Source organism: Glycine soja, chromosome 11 (genome assembly GCF_004193775.1).
Source record: "Glycine soja cultivar W05 chromosome 11, ASM419377v2, whole genome shotgun sequence".
Classification (NCBI taxonomy): Eukaryota; Viridiplantae; Streptophyta; class Magnoliopsida; order Fabales; family Fabaceae; genus Glycine; species Glycine soja.
Window position 1 is genome coordinate 36,045,227 of NC_041012.1, and position 19,982 is coordinate 36,065,208.

The 19,982-nt window shown below is 37.7% G+C and overlaps 2 protein-coding genes across 4 annotated transcripts; one reads left to right on the forward strand and one right to left on the reverse strand.

The window, feature by feature from the left end:
• Positions 1 to 877: 877 nt before the first annotated feature.
• On the forward strand, positions 878 to 4,281 carry LOC114375843 (homeobox-leucine zipper protein HAT5-like). 2 transcript variants are annotated; one of them, XM_028333708.1, is made up of 4 exons: positions 878 to 1,455; positions 1,986 to 2,122; positions 2,571 to 2,810; positions 3,607 to 4,281. In XM_028333708.1, the coding sequence occupies exons 1-4, from the start codon at positions 1,368 to 1,370 to the stop codon at positions 4,000 to 4,002; spliced, it is 861 nt and encodes a 286-aa protein (XP_028189509.1). In that variant the 5' UTR covers positions 878 to 1,367; the 3' UTR covers positions 4,003 to 4,281. The 2 variants fall into 2 exon arrangements, with proteins under 2 accessions (XP_028189509.1, XP_028189510.1); XM_028333709.1 differs by having other exon boundaries at positions 896 to 1,455; positions 1,989 to 2,122; positions 3,607 to 4,190.
• Positions 4,282 to 5,213: 932 nt separating this feature from the next.
• LOC114375842 (methyl-CpG-binding domain-containing protein 9-like) lies at positions 5,214 to 19,463 on the reverse strand. 2 transcript variants are annotated; one of them, XM_028333707.1, is made up of 12 exons: positions 18,682 to 19,463; positions 14,847 to 15,033; positions 14,324 to 14,755; positions 13,764 to 14,164; positions 13,070 to 13,727; positions 12,258 to 12,950; positions 10,781 to 11,086; positions 10,057 to 10,392; positions 9,653 to 9,751; positions 9,128 to 9,562; positions 6,417 to 8,606; positions 5,214 to 6,098 (listed from the first exon to the last, which is right to left on the reverse strand). In XM_028333707.1, exons 1-12 carry the CDS (start codon positions 19,227 to 19,229, stop codon positions 5,802 to 5,804), a joined length of 6,582 nt encoding a protein of 2,193 aa, XP_028189508.1. In that variant the 5' UTR covers positions 19,230 to 19,463; the 3' UTR covers positions 5,214 to 5,801. The 2 variants fall into 2 exon arrangements, with proteins under 2 accessions (XP_028189508.1, XP_028189506.1); XM_028333705.1 differs by having other exon boundaries at positions 13,070 to 14,164.
• Between the last annotated feature and the right edge of the window lie 519 nt (positions 19,464 to 19,982).

Below are 19,982 nucleotides of genomic sequence, written 5' to 3' on the forward strand. Positions count from 1 at the left end.
TATGCCTTTTTCAGCTTCCAAGTGATGATGATGCTATTGGGATCTTAAACATTGCCTATGATCTATCATCCAAAGATGGCCTGTTAAATTTGTCTAGAACCATGATTTCCACATGGAGCGATAAAGATGGCATTCAAGTTGGGAAAATAGATCACATACGTAAAGTTGAACTTCAGTCTTCATTGCGAAATTGAACTGTAATTCTTCTTAAAAAGACATACGGTATTGGAAACCAACAAAGTATAACACAATTATTTATTAAATAGTTATATTCTTTGAATATGTATATCATTTTCGACTTAAAAAAAATAGTGTTAAGTGATTCTTCGTCACCTTATAATGCAGCTCAGAAATCAGTTGTATATTACATTCAGTATTTCTCATACATTACCATATTTACTTGTTACTTGTGACAATGTTCATTACACGATTTCTAAGAATTGAATATCAACTACCGATTTAAGGATCTATATTCATGATAGTGGATTAGTAACTCAGCCAACATCAGCAAAACAAACTGATTATGTGATTTAGTTATTAAATGGAATTGTTCAACCCCGGTTTCATTTTATAACACACTTATCATTTACAATGATTTGTTATAAGAAAATATAATAGAAGACTTTTTACTTTTACATGTGTATATATTAGCCATTCAACCTAACGAATTAACTTAATGGTTAGATATCATGTGCTCACAACAAGTTATGAGAACGATCTATTTATTTGAAAATCTCATGTTCAATCTCCACCACAATACTACGAACGAGGTTAATATCCAGTTCATGCTCGTAGCAGGACCAAAATAGTAGTAATATATTATAAAAGGACATTTAAGTCAATTAACTACCAAGAAAGTTCTATAAAAGGCAGTGACCATCGTTCGTACAATTTTAGTCGCAGAAAACACTCACAAAGACACACAGAGTGTTCGTTGACGACACACACACACAACAAAAGCTCGCCGGAAAATCTCGCTCCGGAGATTCCGACGAAGGTGGTCACGGCGGTGCTCCTCCTTCGTCCCGAAACTGAGGGCCTCAAAGTATAAACTTTGGTAGTGGGTTGGATCTGGCGGTGTATGATGGGATCTTGCATATGCCCGTTGGAGACTCCGGCGAGGTTGCTTTGGACCACAAGCTTCTTCCGTCATAAGCTTATGATCTTCTAATAGTTACTAATTCACACACAAACAAAACACTTCATAACAACAACCCTTCTGAAATTCTCAACACTAGTTTCGAAAAACAGAGTAAAACACACAGAACAAACACACACATACAAGAGCAAAGACACCTTTTAAGTACTAAGGTGTCTCTTTCTCTCGCCGGAAAGTGTCTCTGGCGGCGGTGATTGACCGGAGTGCCATGGAGTCTGGACGGATTTTCTTTGATGCCTCTGCTTCTCGCGGGAACAACATGCTCTTCCTCGGCAACACTGAACTTGCTTTTCGAGGTCATTCTCTTGCTCTTTATCTTGATTTGATGTTATCAAGTTTTCTCTTACTTACCCTTTTTTTGGATTGAAAATTTGAAATTAAATATGGTGTGGAGTATTTGTTGTTCTTATGGTTTGGTTTCTTAAAGTGCTTTTGGTGTTGTTCTCCTGATATTAATTTATGTTGACCATTAACAGAAACCATTATTCCGCGTATTATAAAAGGTAAAATTCTAATTCTGATTAGAGAACAGTAAAAAAAAAAACACTGCATCTGAGTTTTGTGCTTCTAAAAATGAAATCTGTTTGGCAGCTGGGAAGTTTGGAACAATAAAGCAAACGAAATAAAAGGCATGATTCGATTTGGGTTTTTGATAAAGGAAGCAACTTGATGGTGTATCAGATTTGGGTTGTGACAGATAAAGAATTAAAAATTTCTTGTTTTATTAAATTTTTGTATGTATTATTATGTTTTGGCATGGATGGTGGTCTTGATACACAAAAGAGTGTAAATTGATGGGGTTTTGTTTTTGGGATTGAAATGAAAGCAGGGAGATCGATAATGAGCATGGAGGAAGCCTCAAAGAGGCGACCTTTCTTCACCTCACCGGACGAACTGTATGATGAGGAGTATTATGAGAAGCAGTCGCCGGAGAAGAAGAAGCACCGCCTCAGTTCCGAACAGGTTGGCCAGTAGCTTCAAATTTGAATGAATTGCTATTTGTTGTTGTTGTCAGACTCATCACCAATTTGAATATAAGAAGTTGTTGCCATGAATAGCTTGAAATTTGAATGAATTGCTTTGACTTTGGCTTTTAAACTTAATATAATATGTGGAAAGAAAAAAGGTGGTTGGCTTTAAAGAGAAAACCTATTTTGTAGCTATGAAGAGATTGAATCTGAAACCATTTCTTACTATTAGTAGTAAATCAAGACAACTTTGCTTGATTTGAATACTTGGTGTTGTTATTAATTTACGGATTACTATATATTGTATAATGCTTTTACTTTACTTTGTTTTTTAGATTAATATATATTGTTGCATCCAAAGATTAAGATATGAGAAAAGTGTGTGATAGCTTGCCATCAACATTTCCATGTGCTGTGACACTCTTTATGTGGTTGATGGTTAGGTCCATCTGTTGGAGAAGAACTTCGAGGAAGAGAACAAATTGGAGCCTGAGAGGAAGACCCAGTTGGCTAAGAAGCTGGGATTGCAGCCCAGGCAGGTGGCTGTGTGGTTTCAGAACCGCAGGGCTCGATGGAAGACCAAGCAACTTGAAAGGGATTATGATGTTCTCAAGTCTTCATACGACACCCTACTTTCATCCTACGATTCAATTATGAAGGAGAATGAGAAACTCAAATCTGAGGTACATTTAAACATGTGTACTGTTGAAAAAGTTAAATCATTGTATTGCATCTATGCAACGGTAATTTTAAGATTTCTCTATGTAGATTTGGCTACTCATATATGCAATTTGAGTATCGGTGAATGACATAAAAGAGTGTTAGCAACATAATCTTAAATAGATTATTTTTAACACATATTTTATTATTAGTTATATTAAAAATAATTACAAAATAAGAAACTCATTATATACAGAATGGAACCTAAAAAAATTATAATTTTTAATAAATTTTAACCGATAATAATAATAAAAAAAAGTATTTGAAAGAATGTGTTATTAATATTTCTAGTGATACTACGGATAGAGTTATGCATAGATGTGTGTAATGGGTGAATAAAATAGAATAGAATATAAATTGTCTGTCAACAGTTGGGGGTGTATAGGATTAGAATTAGTGCCTTCACAATCAGAACTCCATCATAGCATAGCATAGGGAAACAAGTCGACACGACGCTTGGAAGATGATTGGTAGCTATCCTGAAAGGGTCCTACACATGAGATTCGACATTATAATAATCACAAACTACCAGGAGTAGCATCTGTTCTGAACCCCACCTCGTTTGCAAAGAGGTCACTTTCAAAGTAGCTATGCGAATATACCTTTGTAGATTTCTCAAAATATGCTTTAAGACTTCCTTTTGAGAAAGAGACTGAACTTTTAAAAAAGAAAAAAGGAGTATGCAAGATAGGCCAGAAACTAATTAACAAGTGGACTTTTTGATTGAATATCTTATATGACATGTTGACTATTCCGCAGGTGGTATCCTTAAATGAGAAGCTTCAAGTTCAAGCTAAAGAGGTGCCTGAGGAAACATTATGTGACAAGAAAGTCGATCCACTTCCAGTAGATGAAGATATGGCTCCGATTTTCAGCACAAGAGTGGAGGACCACCTGAGTAGTGGGAGTGTTGGAAGTGCGGTGGTGGATGAGGGTAGTCCACAGGTGGTTGTTGACAGTGTTGATTCATACTTTCCAGCTGACAACTATGGTGGATGCATGGGCCCGGTCGAAAGGGTTCAGTCTGAACAGGAGGATGGGAGTGATGATGGGAGGAGTTACTTGGATGTGTTTGTGGCATCTGAAACTGAGAATCAAAACCATGAGGAAGGAGAGGCATTGGGTTGGTGGACTAATATGTATTATGTTGGGTAAATGATAATGCAGCAGTGCTTTTGAAATTTAGATGCTTAATTAAGAAAAGGTAATAATATTGTTTAATTAGATGTATCATGTGGGCGAGAGGAGGAAAAAGTGAAAGCCCGATTTGGCTGGCTTGGACCCCTAGCAGTTGGAGTGTCCTTAAGCCAAGGTTTAATAAATAAAGTCTAATAATTTGGTCATTTGTGTTGGTTAATGGTTGTACTGTCAGAATTACAGTAAGTATATTTCTTGTTCGAGTATTAAAACATGGCTAATTAGTACTTTACAAAATTTGATGAGTTCTCTTTTTTTCCTACTGAATCCAATTTTGGAAAAACCATTTATGACAGCTAAACCAAAATAAAATCGGAGGTAACTCCCCAATCCCATTGTCTTCTTTTAATCCATTTCGAATAGTGCTTTTCAGCTAATATTATTTTTCACACCCTAATCACGGTAGTCCAATGTGAAATATTTACTATAATATACATCAACATTGTTTATAACTTGTTAAAAGCGCAGACAAAAAAGTAGAGTTATGCTTTTTCTTCAAAAAAAAATAAGACTCATCCAATACTATTTGCTAGAGTCAAATCTATCGGTTGAAACCAGAGACATTGCAATATCAACTATAAGATATATGGATAAACTTAAATTCTCACTAAGAATTTGTCGGAAGATTCCAGCACAAAATTGCAAGAAACTCAATATAAGCCATGCTAGTTAATTACACAAAAATCTCATTATTAACAAGCATTCCAACGATCATACTATGTCAGATATTTCTGTTGCATAACAGATATAATCTAACACCAATAACAGAGATATTCGGACCTAAAGATCATCATCAAGCAAGCAATGAGAAAGCTTACAGATATCATTCAACCTACCTCCCAAACACACCCTAGTAAGTTACCTAATCTGCATTTACACTTTAGTATAATGGACGCAGCAAACACTTATGCAAGGGCTAACTCGACACGTGCAATGCACATGAACTAATGTCACAAATCAGAAACTACATTAAGATACAATAAGACAGGCCTCATGGCAGTGCTATAACGATGGAACCACCCTTACTTACAGTAACTTAATCCTCATTGAGATGCTAAAACTGAGGAGGGGGCTAGCTATTAGTGTCTAAGTTAAACCCCCCACAAACATGACTAGAGAATTATGGGAATTATGCAAATAAACAAATCAAACAGAACACGCACTACGCAAGCAGCACAAAGCAGATGGAAAAAAGCTTTGATTCCAATAATTCCCCTGCATTCTAACACATCTGCAGATGCCCAAGAACAAAATCAAGGGCATGCGTGTGCAGGACTTTTCTGGGGTCAGAGAAAAAGTATAAAGAATGAAATATTGCCTACAACTGCTCGACTTAACATTTTCTTACTTCTTTCCCATCCTTTCCTTTTTTTACTACTTTTTTCCTATTCCTTCTTTACAATAATTCCATTTGTATACATTTATGGATCAGACTCTGCTAGAAAAATGAAAAATGTACTTCTCTGCTATGGAGCAGCCAACTGGACAGCTGCAGCAGAAATCATTTCAAAATTGGACGCATCCTCACAATTTCCCTCATACTGGTGCCCCCCACTGAAAGCAGATAATCCTACAAATTCTGCTTAGCCAAAAACCAGCATCTGAGTTAGCAGGTCAGTTTTACCTATATGTACAAGCATGCAAGAGACACCAGCTGTGGCTGCCCCATGGCCCAATCATACCAGTGGATGATCACATCACACCACATAAAACCAATCAGCTATCAGATTTTCTGAGCCAAGAGTATAAGTATGAGATCAACTATCTGATTCCTTCCTTTTCCTGGTTGACTTCCGGCTTGCTTTGGATTTTTCTGTGTCCACATTCATCAGTGGTTTTGGTTCCGCTATGACAGAAGGTTCAGAGCTGTCAGTAAAGCTTGAATTGGGCATCTTCTCATATATAATGGCTAAATCAAGGGAGTATATGCGAAGGGCAAGGGAAGGCAAAGTAGAAGATTTGGCAGCTGCTGAGAATGATGACCAGTACCACCAGTCATTCCTCAAGTACTCTGTCTTAATCATATCCTCCAGTGTAAATGTTGCCTGAATCATCTGAAAAATGGAAGGAACATCAATTAACAAACACAAGTTCACATTCATTACTAAGCTGCTTGAACTACAAATATGGTATAATTATTGGTCAAAAAATTCATGTGCAAACATAAAACTGCTGTTTTTCACTGATATTGGAGTTTAAGGGCAAAGTGGCATAAAAAAGTCATCAAATTGTTTCCTAACGAGAATCAAAACAAAAAACTACTCAATAAGGTGAGTTGCAGTGCTGAAACTAAAGGAATGAGAAACATGTGGAGTTGCCAATGCCTGTTAATGGAGAATTGTATGTGCTAGACCCACAGAAATAAGACAAACCTCATATATAGTCTTTGCAGATTTTACAAATGTACGCCAAGCCTGTCTTCTGTCTGGCACAGCCTTTGATGGTCTAAGAGCAATTGCCAGGAGTGCAGCATCCATGTCAAGTAGATTTATCTTCAGCTGCCTCAAAATGTGAGAAGCTTTTCCAACTAGTGGTCTCAATGAAGGCGAAGGAACCACACAGCACCCATCGGCTCCCATAACTGAAGCAGGACTACAAAAAGAGAATTTTCCATCTCTTTGTTCTCTCAAGGATGATTTGTTGGATTTATTGCTTTCATTTGCAGCCAATTTTCCAGTAGAAATGCCAGATTTATGGTCAAGGCATGTGCCAGCTCCATCAGTGTTTCCCTGAGAAACCCGGCTTTCTGACACTATGGACACACCACCAACAATGCTTTCATCCTTTTGAGCTGAGAGTGTATATTCACTAACAAAAGGAGATACAGAAGGAACAAAGGATGGGATACCATCTGAACCAATAAGACCTATTTCGCTGACAAGTTCCTTGTTAGAATCATTTGTCACAAACTTGGAACATATATCTTCAAAATTAAATGGGCATGTGGATTCTTCATTTGAAAATTTAATCAATCTTGAGCTAAGCTTAGAAGATCCACTAACCGAGGTCAAAGCTGTTTCCGCATCAGCTCTGAATTTTTCATGTAAGGTATCACATTTTAAGTTCCCTCTTCCTTTAGAAGATCCATTTTTATCCTTATTCTTCTCTATGGCCAGAAGACCTGCATTACACTTGCCATCATTGTGCCCATCAAATTCAATGTCACTCGCAACAGTTTTGTGACAATGTGTGCAGTGTTTCCTAGAAGGCAATATGGGTTCTAGGCACTCACACCTATACAACTTTTCATCATTAGTTGTTCTGGTCTTTCTATTTTGCTTCTTTAACACTTCACTATTATCCCACTCAACAAAGGGACCAAATTTCTTTTCCAGCAAGGAAGTTGCCTTGGTAACAAGAGAATTAGATACTGTTTTCTCTCTGTTTCTTGGCATAGAAACATTTCCTTGGTCCTTGGCCCGATCTTCAGTCTGTGCATTAATAAACTGTTGGAATCTTGATTTTGGCCCCAGCATAATGGAATCTTTCAGTTCTCTTTCTTTAGGGTCACTATCATCCAGCCAACCTAAGAGCTCTTCAATTTCAACATCAGTTTCATAAGCAATCCACGGAGAACTATTGCCCAAAGGATTACTAGGCTGAGACATTAAAGAGGAATCCTTGTCAGATAGTGCACAATGCTGCAGAACAGAAAACTTCTCCACATAGTCTCTGCTAAATGTCATTCCTCTTCCATGCAGCAAAGCAGCACTTGCATCAACAACTATACGTGAACGTCCTCCGGGCAAAGCCGAAGCCCAGTACAATCGACCAATGGAATCAATACCCAAACATTCCCGGCGAACAGAGAGCTTCAGCAGCTGTGATGCTACACTAGTTATGGAGTCCTGCAATAGCGAAATATCACGTTTGATGGCAATGAGCTCAAGGTGGTAGGGTTCGGACTCATTCACAGAAATCTGAGGAACATCAACAGGCATTCCTTGCTGGTAAGACACAGGAGTAGGTATGTCCTTTCCCTCACATTTCTGGTTTTTACCCTGAACAAGAGATGCTCCACCAGCACCATTTGTTTCTTGAGGCATATGATTTGGCAATGGAAAAGACTTGGGGGATTTGTCTGTACATTGAGACTCCACAGCGCCAGAGACATTTCTAAATTGCCCCTCTACATCTATGGAATTCATATTTTGGCTATCAGAATCTGAATTTGTCACAGATATGCTTTTATCAACACTATCAAACCTATACTTATCTTTGGTAACCTCTTCTGAAGGCAGACTATCAACAAATACCCCAAAATTACTAGGATTGTCAACTGCAGTATGTGGCTGGACCAGACATTTACCAGTATTTGATAACAAAGAAGCAAACCCTTCCTTAAGACCAACTTCTCCAGCAGTATTTAGTGAGAAAGTATCAATTTTGGCAGCTTTTGTGGATAAAATATCCTCTCTAGTTTTCAGACTTTTCCACTCTGCAGAGTGTGCACGCAATTTCTGATGTAACTCTGCAGACAACTCTGCACATTGCTCAAGGTGCTGGTGTATCAGGGAAGAATTAAGCAACTCATCGCATAAAAACTTGAGAAGGAAAGTTCTCTGCAATGATTTTAAAAAAATGTAAGCAAATACAAACACAGAAAACAGTTTCAGAAATAAGTTATCAATCATAACACAAGATGCACCATACAGAGCATTTTATGCTTAGTAATAATAGTAGTAAATTCCAGCATCGTAACATCATGCTCAAAACCAAAAAAATGAGCCTTTGCATCAGTAAAAGCAATATTTTGATGTTACCTTTTATACATACAAGAAAATTAGAAAATTGGCTAAACCAAGGAAACCAAGTAACGAATGAAAATTTAGCAAAATTATAAGTGTCAGGACAATATATCATTTATACAGGATATAATCCCATTAAAATTCATTCAGATGACAGCAAATGGGAAGCACATACCAGCATTATCCAATTACTGACAAAAACATTTTCCAGAATGATACAACAAATATCAAGTGTAAAAAATAAGACAATAATTCCATTCTACCAAGAAGGCTTGTATGGATTAGCTATGTTAAGAAAATGAAAAGGTAACATAAGTAGGTGTGCATAAACAAACCTCGCCCACACTGTACTCCCAGTATTCTTTTTCTTCAATTGCAGCAGATAAATGAGCTAGAGATTCTAAGTAAAGAGAATTGACTTCTCCCTGGAATTTTTTACTTTGCCGTTTGCCAATAACCTGTGTACGTTCTGTAACATTTTGAGTTGCATGTTTACCAACAACACAAGAAGGACAGTACCAGTTTCCCTCAGGGATCCTCGCAAGTGGAGGATTCAAGCAATATGTATGATACTCAGCATCACAAGTATCACATAGTAGAACACTATCATCATCCCTATCAATGCCACATACTTTACATACTCCCTCATCCCAAGGGGCCTTCGGAATCTCATTTGTTGACTCAATAAAATCACCAACTTCCTTTCTCATTTCTGCACTTAAGCATTCCAGTTTAGCATATTCCACAAATCTTTGGACATAGGTGACAACCTGTAACAAAGGAAGAAATTTTAAAAGTTCAATTAACTACTGAAATCACAAGATTATGCGTATTGACGTAGACACAAACAAGCTACCAACCTCCTCATTATATAATGATTCAAAGTTTTGGGTCAGTTTTTCAGCCAGCTCAACTAAATCAGGTTGATCCCCAAAAGCAACACGGACATTGTTCCACAGCTGTAACATCAAATCTACAAATTAGTGCCCTCCACAAGTCAAAAATAAGAATGACTTGGCATCTAATAGAAAACACATTAGAGACCAGTATGTGAAGTCGAACATGAGGAAACCAATCATGATGTTTCTTGAGCCAGAGACTAAAATAGTTCAGAAGCAAGCATAAAAGAAGCATTCACAATAATCTTTATAAAGAGAAACAATACCATAAAAGCAGAGAAAGGTGAGCCTAAAAGGGAGTAGTAATCTAAAGAGAAAACAACATAGAAGACTGGTCAAGCAATTTGAAGTTTTAGAAGACAGACCTCGCGGACATCCTCCAGAAAAGCTTCATGAGATCCACCATAAGCTCCAGTAGCTAATCTTAGGTCAATAGTGCGGAAGTCAAGAGGACGGGCTACCATGGCTGGAGATCCAAGAAGCCCCTCATCATCATTATCTGAAGAATTTATTAATTTTCTTCCCAACAAATTGCAAAAAACCTTTGAATCATCTGCAGCAGCGGCACGACGTAATACAATGCGACATTGTTTCATGATAATGTCAGAAATTGATATAACAATTTTCTTTTTCTGGCTTTTATTGGGATTCGATTGCAATCCTTCACCACCAACTTTAACCAACACTGAAAGAACTGCTTTCTGTTTATAAACAAGAATAATATTCAATTCAGGATCATGTTTTCTTAACAACAACAAAAATTAAGAACACTTTATTTTAACCAGATGAACTACCACATTGTAACATAGAGAATAATATGAAGCCATTAGTTCAGTTATTATACATTGATGAAGAAACTCTCTGTAATAGGTAACATGAACCCCACGATATACACTGAATTCTATCACAAGGTTTTTGGTCAGATATCTGATCTAATGGTCAAGAAACTGTCAACAGTTTTATCAATGCAACTAAATAGTGGTTCTACCTTAGTTTTGGTTTGGCCACTTCCATGTATATCACATGCACCCCCTAAAAACACACACACACACACACACACACAAAAGGAGAAATGCCACTGAGAAGCACCTTTGTTGGTCCAGAAGCATTGCCCTTGTACACTTCCTTACTGATTGAATGCTCCAGTATTTTCCTTGCCCATTCTGGTGGATTCTTTTCCAGAGCCTCATAAACACACTTTCTGATTCGGGTGCCTACATTTGTTGGTAGCTTTCTGACAGGTTCTAGCATCTGTGCCCATTCAGAAACATTACCATCATTTGCCAAAAAAATTTCAGGAGCACCCTTTGCATTAGACTCTTCTTCTTCCATGGTTAGTATGTCATTTTCTCTGCTTAAAGAACCAAAAATTGTCTTTGTAGCCTCTGCAAGCAGCTGAGAGCCAAACAAAAAAGCTTGTCATTGATACTTCTATCATTCCTTTCAGTTTGACAACCTAAATTGTAGTCCAGAAAAGTTTGACCAGCAGCAAAATATAAAATCTAAACACATGGAATGCCATACAAAAAAATACTTTAAAAAGGAAACTGAATTGCCAGATAAAACAAGCACTCCACTCGTGTCATGACAAAGCTGACTAAAGGAATAAAACTATGCCATATCCAAATGAACAGCAAGTACTAAACCAGAAAGGCTTGGTTAGGCTAACTTGTCAACATTATAGGAAAAAGAAAAGCAGAACTTAGCCAGTACAACATTCTGACAAGCATTTAACTACCATTTTTGCTAAATCACAAAGGAACAGCAAGTCTAATGTGAAGTACTTAGACTAAGCATGATTCAAAGAACTATTATCATGGGGAATCCAAGCCTATAATTAAAGTATGTCCACTAAAATGATAAAGAAGAGTTTTAGTCTTTAATATATATATATATATGAATGTCCTTAATTTGCTTAGCAATTTAGTATGCTATAGGCATTCTCCACAGTAAGCATCATAATTCTTCCTGGTTCTTATTCAAAATCCCATTGTTTTCCTCAGTTATCACCATTTCTTAGTCCATCCTCCCTTTAAATCAATAAATTTTCAATCAACTAGTTTAAACAAATTAAAGTTTGAGTTCATAACCTGTTGAATCGAAATTCAAGTTCTTAGCCCATAAATAATAATTGTCAAATTCAATTCTGCTCACAAGTTGTGCCCTGTTTCCATAAGCCGTATAAATAAATGAAAATGTCCTAGTTATCCATATAAAAATCAAAAGTGATCATTAGACCCCATCCCAAAGTATCAACAAGTTCAGAGGAAAAAGACTTGCCTGGGTTGGCAATACCCCACCTATCGTTTAGCCTTCTAGAAATTATTAAACCTAAAGTGACTTTCTTACAATCTAATCTCTTGTTTGGAAACCATAAAAACCTGTATCTTAGAATTGAGCCTAAATGCCAAATAAATTTATATCAAGGTCCCATGTTTTTTTTTTGAACGGCCTATCAAGGTCCCATGTACTAGCATTGTGAAGCAAATGAGTATTGAGTATCTAATCACATTAGGCAAGGTGATGATAAAACTCAATGATAATTGTATTAAGAAGCTATGCTCACCTGTGCATCTGCTTCCATCCCAGCCACACCAGTAAGAGAACCACACAGCAAACCACCATCACCACGTAAGCAACGAAATACTTTAGCACTCTCGCGAGCAGTAATTTCTGCAGACTCAAGGTTACCATCCATTGACAAAAAAGCCAACATATACCTACGAGCTAATTCTGGCCAAGTCAATTCATTAATAGGAAGCATATTGAGCTTGGTTCGTTTAGCAGGAACTGCACTATCCATATCTTTCCTTCTTCCCCGTCTTGTTCGTGATTCTCCAGGTTCAGAATTTGGATCTACCAGGGCAGCCACCTTTGACAGCAATTCACCTATTAGAACTCTTAGCAACGATTTATGAGCCTTGGTCAAAGCTACACCGAAGCATCTGGCATATGTGAAAGAGGCAAGCTTAACTTGATCTGTCTCTTTCATTGCTTCTGTTTCCACATGAATAAATGCATGAGAACTTTCTATGGAAACTGATGGATCAACTTCACATCTTGGGGATAATAATGGTCTACCATTACCATCAGCTCCTAGGGAAATAAAAACTTGACTTTCATCCATGTCCCTCTCAGATTTCTCAAGAAAATTTGATCCATCAAACCAGGGGTTAATGAGTTCTTTCTCAAGTTCATCTAATGTCAATGGTTCTTTCAGGTCCAGAATTTCATGAAATCGCTTTAAAAGCTCCCAAGCCTGGAAGATAAAAGCAGAAAAATGTAAGACTATATCATAGCATATAAATAATAATGCCATCGAATGTAAAAGGTTAACGTAAAAATATCAGATCCACCATTGGCAGATAACATAAATACCTGAAAAATGTCACCAATGAGCTCACCAGGAGCCCTAGAGCATAATGGCTTCCCAAGTGGTGGATGACAACTTTCCTTAATACTTTTTTCAGTCACCTTCTTGGACCTTCCATATAAAGCTTGAACTGCTTCTTCCTGATATTTTGATCCATCTCTCCATTCAACCACTAAGAAACCATTTTCAACTGTTGGCAATGACAAGCTATTATTTCTATTATTTAAAAGTTCATACTGCAAAGAGTCTTGGACACTAGGAAGCTGTTCCAATACTTCTTGCACAAATTCAACATCTAATCCAAATCTATCCTGCTCCAACCATTTTCCCAATGCCACGTAGATACCTTCCAGATCATTGTCTGAATAAATTACATCTGGGATGCCAACTGAACCAAGAGAACCACAAAATTTATCCAACGAAGTACAGTATGTATCACTTTTTCCATTCCTTAAATCCCACTTATCAACATGGTTACAATAGAACTTGAGAGTTCCTTTCAGTTTTAAGATATCCTTGCAAGCATTAACTAGCTTTTGAGAAATAACTCTCCACGCAGAGAATGACGACCGCTCTTCCACCAAAATTTCGCCAAGGCCATTAAACCCCAAGTTATCAGCTAATGAATTGCTAGCATTATCTTGAACTGAACTAGTAATAGGGTGTAATACATCTGACATATCACGTGACTCAATCGAGCAGCTTGGGAAGCAACTTAGGATATCATTTTCCGTTGGCAAACAAGAGTCTAAAAGCATCATTTGGAGACCTTCATCATAATCTAAATCCATATTAGCATTAGTTTTTCTCTCACCTTCATTGGTTTGACTCACAACTTGACAAAGTTTTGACATTGAGAGTATGGTTGACCCAACTGGAACAGGAAATTCAGAACAGGAACACCTTCGGATCCTAAATATAGGTCCAGAATCACCACCTTCCAAAACTTCACATGTAAAAAGAGAGCCAGTGATCTTGTCATGCCAACAAGATTTATAACCTACAGGATAGATAAGATTAACATCATAATATGAAGGTCTCCCATCAACTTTCCCCAAAGAAAGAACAAAGAAGTCCTTGAACTGTAGAGGAAGTCCATCCTGAAATATAAAACACAAAAAATCAGGCTGAAATAGCTAATTTTAGGTTCACTATAATAATCCCTAAATTCTGTATTAGTATGGGAAAAAAATAATAGAATGAAACCAGCTTCACAAATAAAACGAGGAAATTTGATTATATGAATTAGATGCACTTACAGCAGATTGTTGAGAGCAGGAGTGGCAATCCTCTTTTCTTCCAATTTCAGAGGGTTTTGGGATATTTCCCCTAGCACTAGCACATTCCACATTTAAACCATCACAAGGAGGATCCTTACAATTACTATTCGTCGAGGTTCCCCGATTTTCCATAGAACCGTTGGCTACTGTAGTCCTTGTTGACTTTCTTTTTCTGGATGGAGGCCCACCTAAAGAAGGGAGAGACCTCTCACTCCTTAGTTCAGATTCAATAGAGTTGTAGCCAGACGTTAGCCCCAAATAACAAGCCACTTCATACACAGAATCAAATATCTTTCCATCTGGTGCACAGTAAACTGCATACAGTTCAGAGTTGCTCACTGATTGTCTAAATTCCACTCGCCAACCTTCCTCTAGTACACCACGCCGTTCAGATACAAAATCTCTAAGAGCCTGCAAAATTATCTCATTTGGACTCGAATGGTATTTTAATAGCTATATTATTAATACTACTATGAATTACAAGAGGGAAATTGATATGTACCTCCTCAAAGCTTCTAGTAATTGACTGAGTATGGTTCAATATATCCTCAAAACCGACTCTAACAGCATGTGTCACAACTTCAGATGCCTTTTGGAAGCCATTAGCATTCCCATTGTTGAAGTTTGAATTCGTCACTAGGGCACCAAATGGATTGGCAGCAAAAGAATTATCACCCAGAGCGTGCTTTCTAAGACCAAAATAAACATAAAAAGTAACTACCTAAAACAGCTGGGGATTCAGGAAGCATAAATTATAGCATGAATAGATCAAGACATAAGTGGAAATGAAGATTACAACAAAGTACACCAAAATTCATCAATTAGCAGGCAAGCTACCCAAAACATATCAGTAATTCAGTGTTTAAATAAACATCAGCATATGACAGACCCTATTAATAACATGTCATTTATGCTGAGTTCAGTTGTGCTTTATAAAGTTATTCTAAAATTATACCAGATTTATAATCTATTATGTGGGAACAGAAAAAAGGAGAATGATATGAAGTTTATTTCTAAACACCTTGCTTATATAATTTGAAATTTGAAATAGGAATAACGGGAAGCCACTTTGCATGCCCTCAATCAAAAAAATATTTGTTAATTTGACCAAGAAAGACAGGTAGGGTAATACAAGTAAAAACATGTGATGGCAATGCATATATGCTAATGTGGACATCAACTACCAGCGATACAGCATTACAAGCGAAATAGTATTTATGATTCACTATTTACATAAATAGCTTCTTGCCTTCTTAGAAGAAAATAAATGTTGCGCTTCAACAACAGTGGCCATGGCCGGGATATAAACAATTCCATGACAACAGCATTAGACATACATACTTGTTATAGCTTTGTAAACAATAGGAACCTAAATAATGTTTAAGGTGAAGCCTATATCATGCTAATGCTGCTATTGTGGCCACAATGGCTACTACTGAAAACTGCTTCACAATTTGAATCCCATAGAAGCCTAGGGTACTGTAAAGAACTAGCAGTGTTTTGGGAAAACTGTATGTGCACAGGTGTTTAGACTTTCCATGTGAAAGCAAACCTCAGTAAAAAATTGCCCATATTTAGCAAAACACTAAATGCCTATTTATCGTCTATATTTGGAATTGGAATTGGAATTGCAATCCGACCGATTAATTCTAATTTTAAAGTTTGGAAACCCTAACTGAAAATGATACTTCCATATTAAAACTCCATGGAATTACAAAATACGCTGCACAAACCCTAATTCTTAGCCAACATCCTAAACACTGCCATATATAATAACAGGAAAGGAATATAAAAGAAGAAAGAAAGGAATTACAACAAGAAAGAGCAACATAAGGTTACCCATCCGAACACAACAATGAAAGAAAAAGAAAACAAGACATAGACATACTAAAAAATTAAAATAGAACATAGAACAGGATGTGAACAGAGAAGAAACCACAGATCAGTGTGCCAGAGTTCCACGGATAATGAGCTCTAGGTCAGATGACACAAGTGAGAGCAGTATGCTATTTAGCCTTCGAAAGGGGGATTTTATTGACCCTCTTAATCAGCACCAAACGACATCGTTTGAGGGGCTAGAAAGGGGGGGGTGTGTACATGGAAAGAATAGCTGCTGAGCTGGCAGCAATTCCACGCGAAAACAGCTATAATTCACACAACAACTGCAACACTGAACTACTCTCCTTTGGGCCTCAGATGCGGCACGGGACTGCACTGAGACACAACACCACTATGGCGGCCCAATTGCGCACAATTGACTATTACAGAATTTATTATTTTAAATCAATTTCAACTATAGTAGAATTGGAATTAAAATTAAAATTATGAATTATAATTCCATTTCCATTACAGAGTCACCCATGCTAACTTTAATTGAAAGTCCACTAAATGTCCCCAAAATGTTACTTTAATTCCTATTTAGTATTCACAGTAAGTCTTTTCCGATTAACAAAAGAACAATAGTACCATAGGAAATTCCTTTCCGATTAAATTTGTACCATTTTGTCCTACAAACATCACACCAAAGGTGCAAATATATAAATATATATATATAAGTGCAGTACAGCAATGTATTTCCTGTCTTCATAAAGCAGGAGGCTTAAAAAATTGTTTGGCATTCTTTTAATGAAAATGTTCCTGAAATGGGATCAAACTACTTTTGTAAATGGAAAGTTGAAAATCCAGTGGCAACTATTCAATTAAAACAAAAAAGTTGAAAACTATATAAGCCAAACAAGCTTATAGCTCAACTGGCACCAGCCCAAATTGCAATGCCATTGCATCATTTGCATGTTTTCTGATCACAATGTAAGGGGTTCGATTCTCCTCTAGGCCAGCTTTCCCTGTGCTATGAAGCTGCTAGCTTCTTTTTTATAATAAAAATAATGAGCATTGCTACTTACAAAAACTAAAAACAATTACTGGAGGTTGACAACGAAAAAGGAATCATTTGGATACATAGATAATCAAAGAAAAAAGTGATTTTGGAAGTAACTGCTCGCACTTACATATTCTATCATTTTACCATCTCCTACCAGCCAACTACCTATGTTTCCCAAAACTTCATTAAACTCTTCATAAAAGTTAGCATTTTCAAAAAAAATTTAAAAAAACTATATTGACCTAACATATTTTCTAAAATTCAAAAACCTATAAACAGAAATGAATGAGAGATGAGGTCTGTTTCAGGAAGCAAAGTCACAATTTAGGGGACACAAATTGGTTAAAAATCCAGGTTCATGTGAACCAGAACCACAAAAATATCCAATTTCAGGTTTGCAGAACTTGCACGATCTCATGACTTCACTATGATCTCATCTATTGGCAATTTTGGCCATGGTTCAGAACGGGACAGGGCAGCAGGATTGTAACACCATGGTACAGAACGGGACAGGGCAGCAAGATCATAAGACCGTGCAATCCTGTGATCTAGATTGCAATTTTAACAGCATTGATATTTCCTGTCTTCAAGAGGGGAGAGAGCTTGAAAATTTGTTTGGTTGTGTTTTAATGACAAGGTTCCTGAAATAGGATCAAATCATTTTTGGAACGGAAAATTGAATGCAGCAACAACTATGCAATTATAACAAAAACTATATATGGCTCAAGTAGCACCGGCCCTAGTCGCAAAGCCGCGCGTGATGACAACATGAGCAGTTCGATTCTCCCCTAGGCCGCGTATTCTCCCCACGCGACGTGGGTGTTTGTTTCTTTGATACTATAGATAAAGCACATCACTACTTTTCACAAAAAACTAAAAACAGAAAAGAGTTACCTGAGGTCGACTACAAAAAAGGAATCCGTTAGGATACATGAATAACCAAAGACAACAACAACAACACCTTATCCCACTAGATAATCAAAGAAAAAAGTGATTTTTGAAGTAACTACTTTCGGCCTCAAACTCACATATATTCTTCCAGCTACCATATCCAACCAGCTAACTACCTCAGTTTCTCAAAACTTGACTACACTCTTCTCACAAAAGCCCCACCATTTCCATAAAGAAATCAAAAACCATACTAACCTAGCATACTCTCCAAAATTCAAAAACCTAATAAAAACACAAAATGAACCAAAGAAGAAAAACACATTCTCAGCACAACAAGCAGACACTAAAGCACCCACATTGATCCCGCCACAGTTAAAACCTCTTCATTCTTTCAAACCAACAAGCCATACCACTCATTCCCAACATCCTCACTGAAAAACCTCCTTAAAGGGTTTAACTTCACATTACACACCAAAACACAGCAAACTGAAAACACAAGGTTATACATATACATAAGGTAGATAACAAAATGAGAGCTTGAATGTGAAAGTGAAGTTTTCCGTACCTCGAAACCTGCACTTCATCGTCGCCTCCGTCGCCTCCGTCGCCTTCGGCGTCGCTCGGCGGCGGAGCATTGATATCGAGAAGCTGCTTAACGCCCAACGGCCACCGCTTGCTCTTCACTCCGGCGGCGACGCACTCGCCGCAGACCCATTCGTCGAGGCTCGCTGCCTGCCGGCCTCCGCCGCGAATTCCGGCGCAGGCGAGGTGGAAGCCGCGCTCGCAGCCGTCGCACACGACGAGTTGGTGGTGGCTGCCGGCGGCGGGGGAGGGCTTGGCGCATGCGGCGCAGGGAGAGGAGCCACTGCGGGGGAGGGCGGCGGGACCTCCCGGAGGCGGCGCCGGGTTGTCGTGATATGAGCGGACGACGTCGACGGTGACGGAGCCCGGTAGGGTTTCTGGAAACGAAGATGAAGGCGACGGGATCTCGTTTAGGTCGATTCCGAGGCCGGAACGCGCGTCTTGGTTGTGGTTGTTGTGCGGCGGCGGCAGTGGCGGCGGCGCGTTGAGGTTTCGGTCACCGCCGGTGGAATCCGAGAGCTCCATGATCATCGGGGAGACGGCGCAGAGTGACAAAGCGACGCGCTAGGGCTTCCCTTATGAACCATTGTGCGTTGTTGCGAATTTGAAGAGATTGTCGCGTAGAAGAGAGATCGAACTGAGAGATTGAAGCGTGCGAAAGAGAGAGAAAGTGAGAAGAGAGAGAAATGAAATGTGAGAAAAAGAAAAGGGAAAGACAGGGATGGGACCGTATCTGTATCGCAGGTAAACTCGTTAGTCTCTTTTCTCAGTTTCTATTCCCCTTTTTTATTCACTTCAACAACTGCAAACTTATTTATGTCAAAAATAAAATGACAAAAGATAAACAAACGAATTTTTTTATAAAAAGAATTTTAGGGTTTATATTTTCTTGGAATAAGGAGTATTGTTATGATTAAAATATAAGGGTAAATCGTTATATGATGTGTGTAACTTGTGTCTTGTGTAATTATAAAATTATTATGTATGGTAAATAAATACATGTTTAAAACTCATTGTGAAATTAAAAATTACACCAATTCTATTTAAAAATGTAAAAATTATGACTTATCAAATTTTTACTCGGGGCAAAAAATTACATGCATGTTTGATTTAGTATAAGATGATAATAGATTCATGTCAATTCCAAAGCAATATTACATGTGTGTTTGATTTAGCTTTAAATACATATATTTTGTGATGAAATCACGTCAAATATGACTAATGCACAGAAGCTACAAAATAAAGCGTGTCAAAAAGGCAAAGATGTAGAACCAAACATGCTAT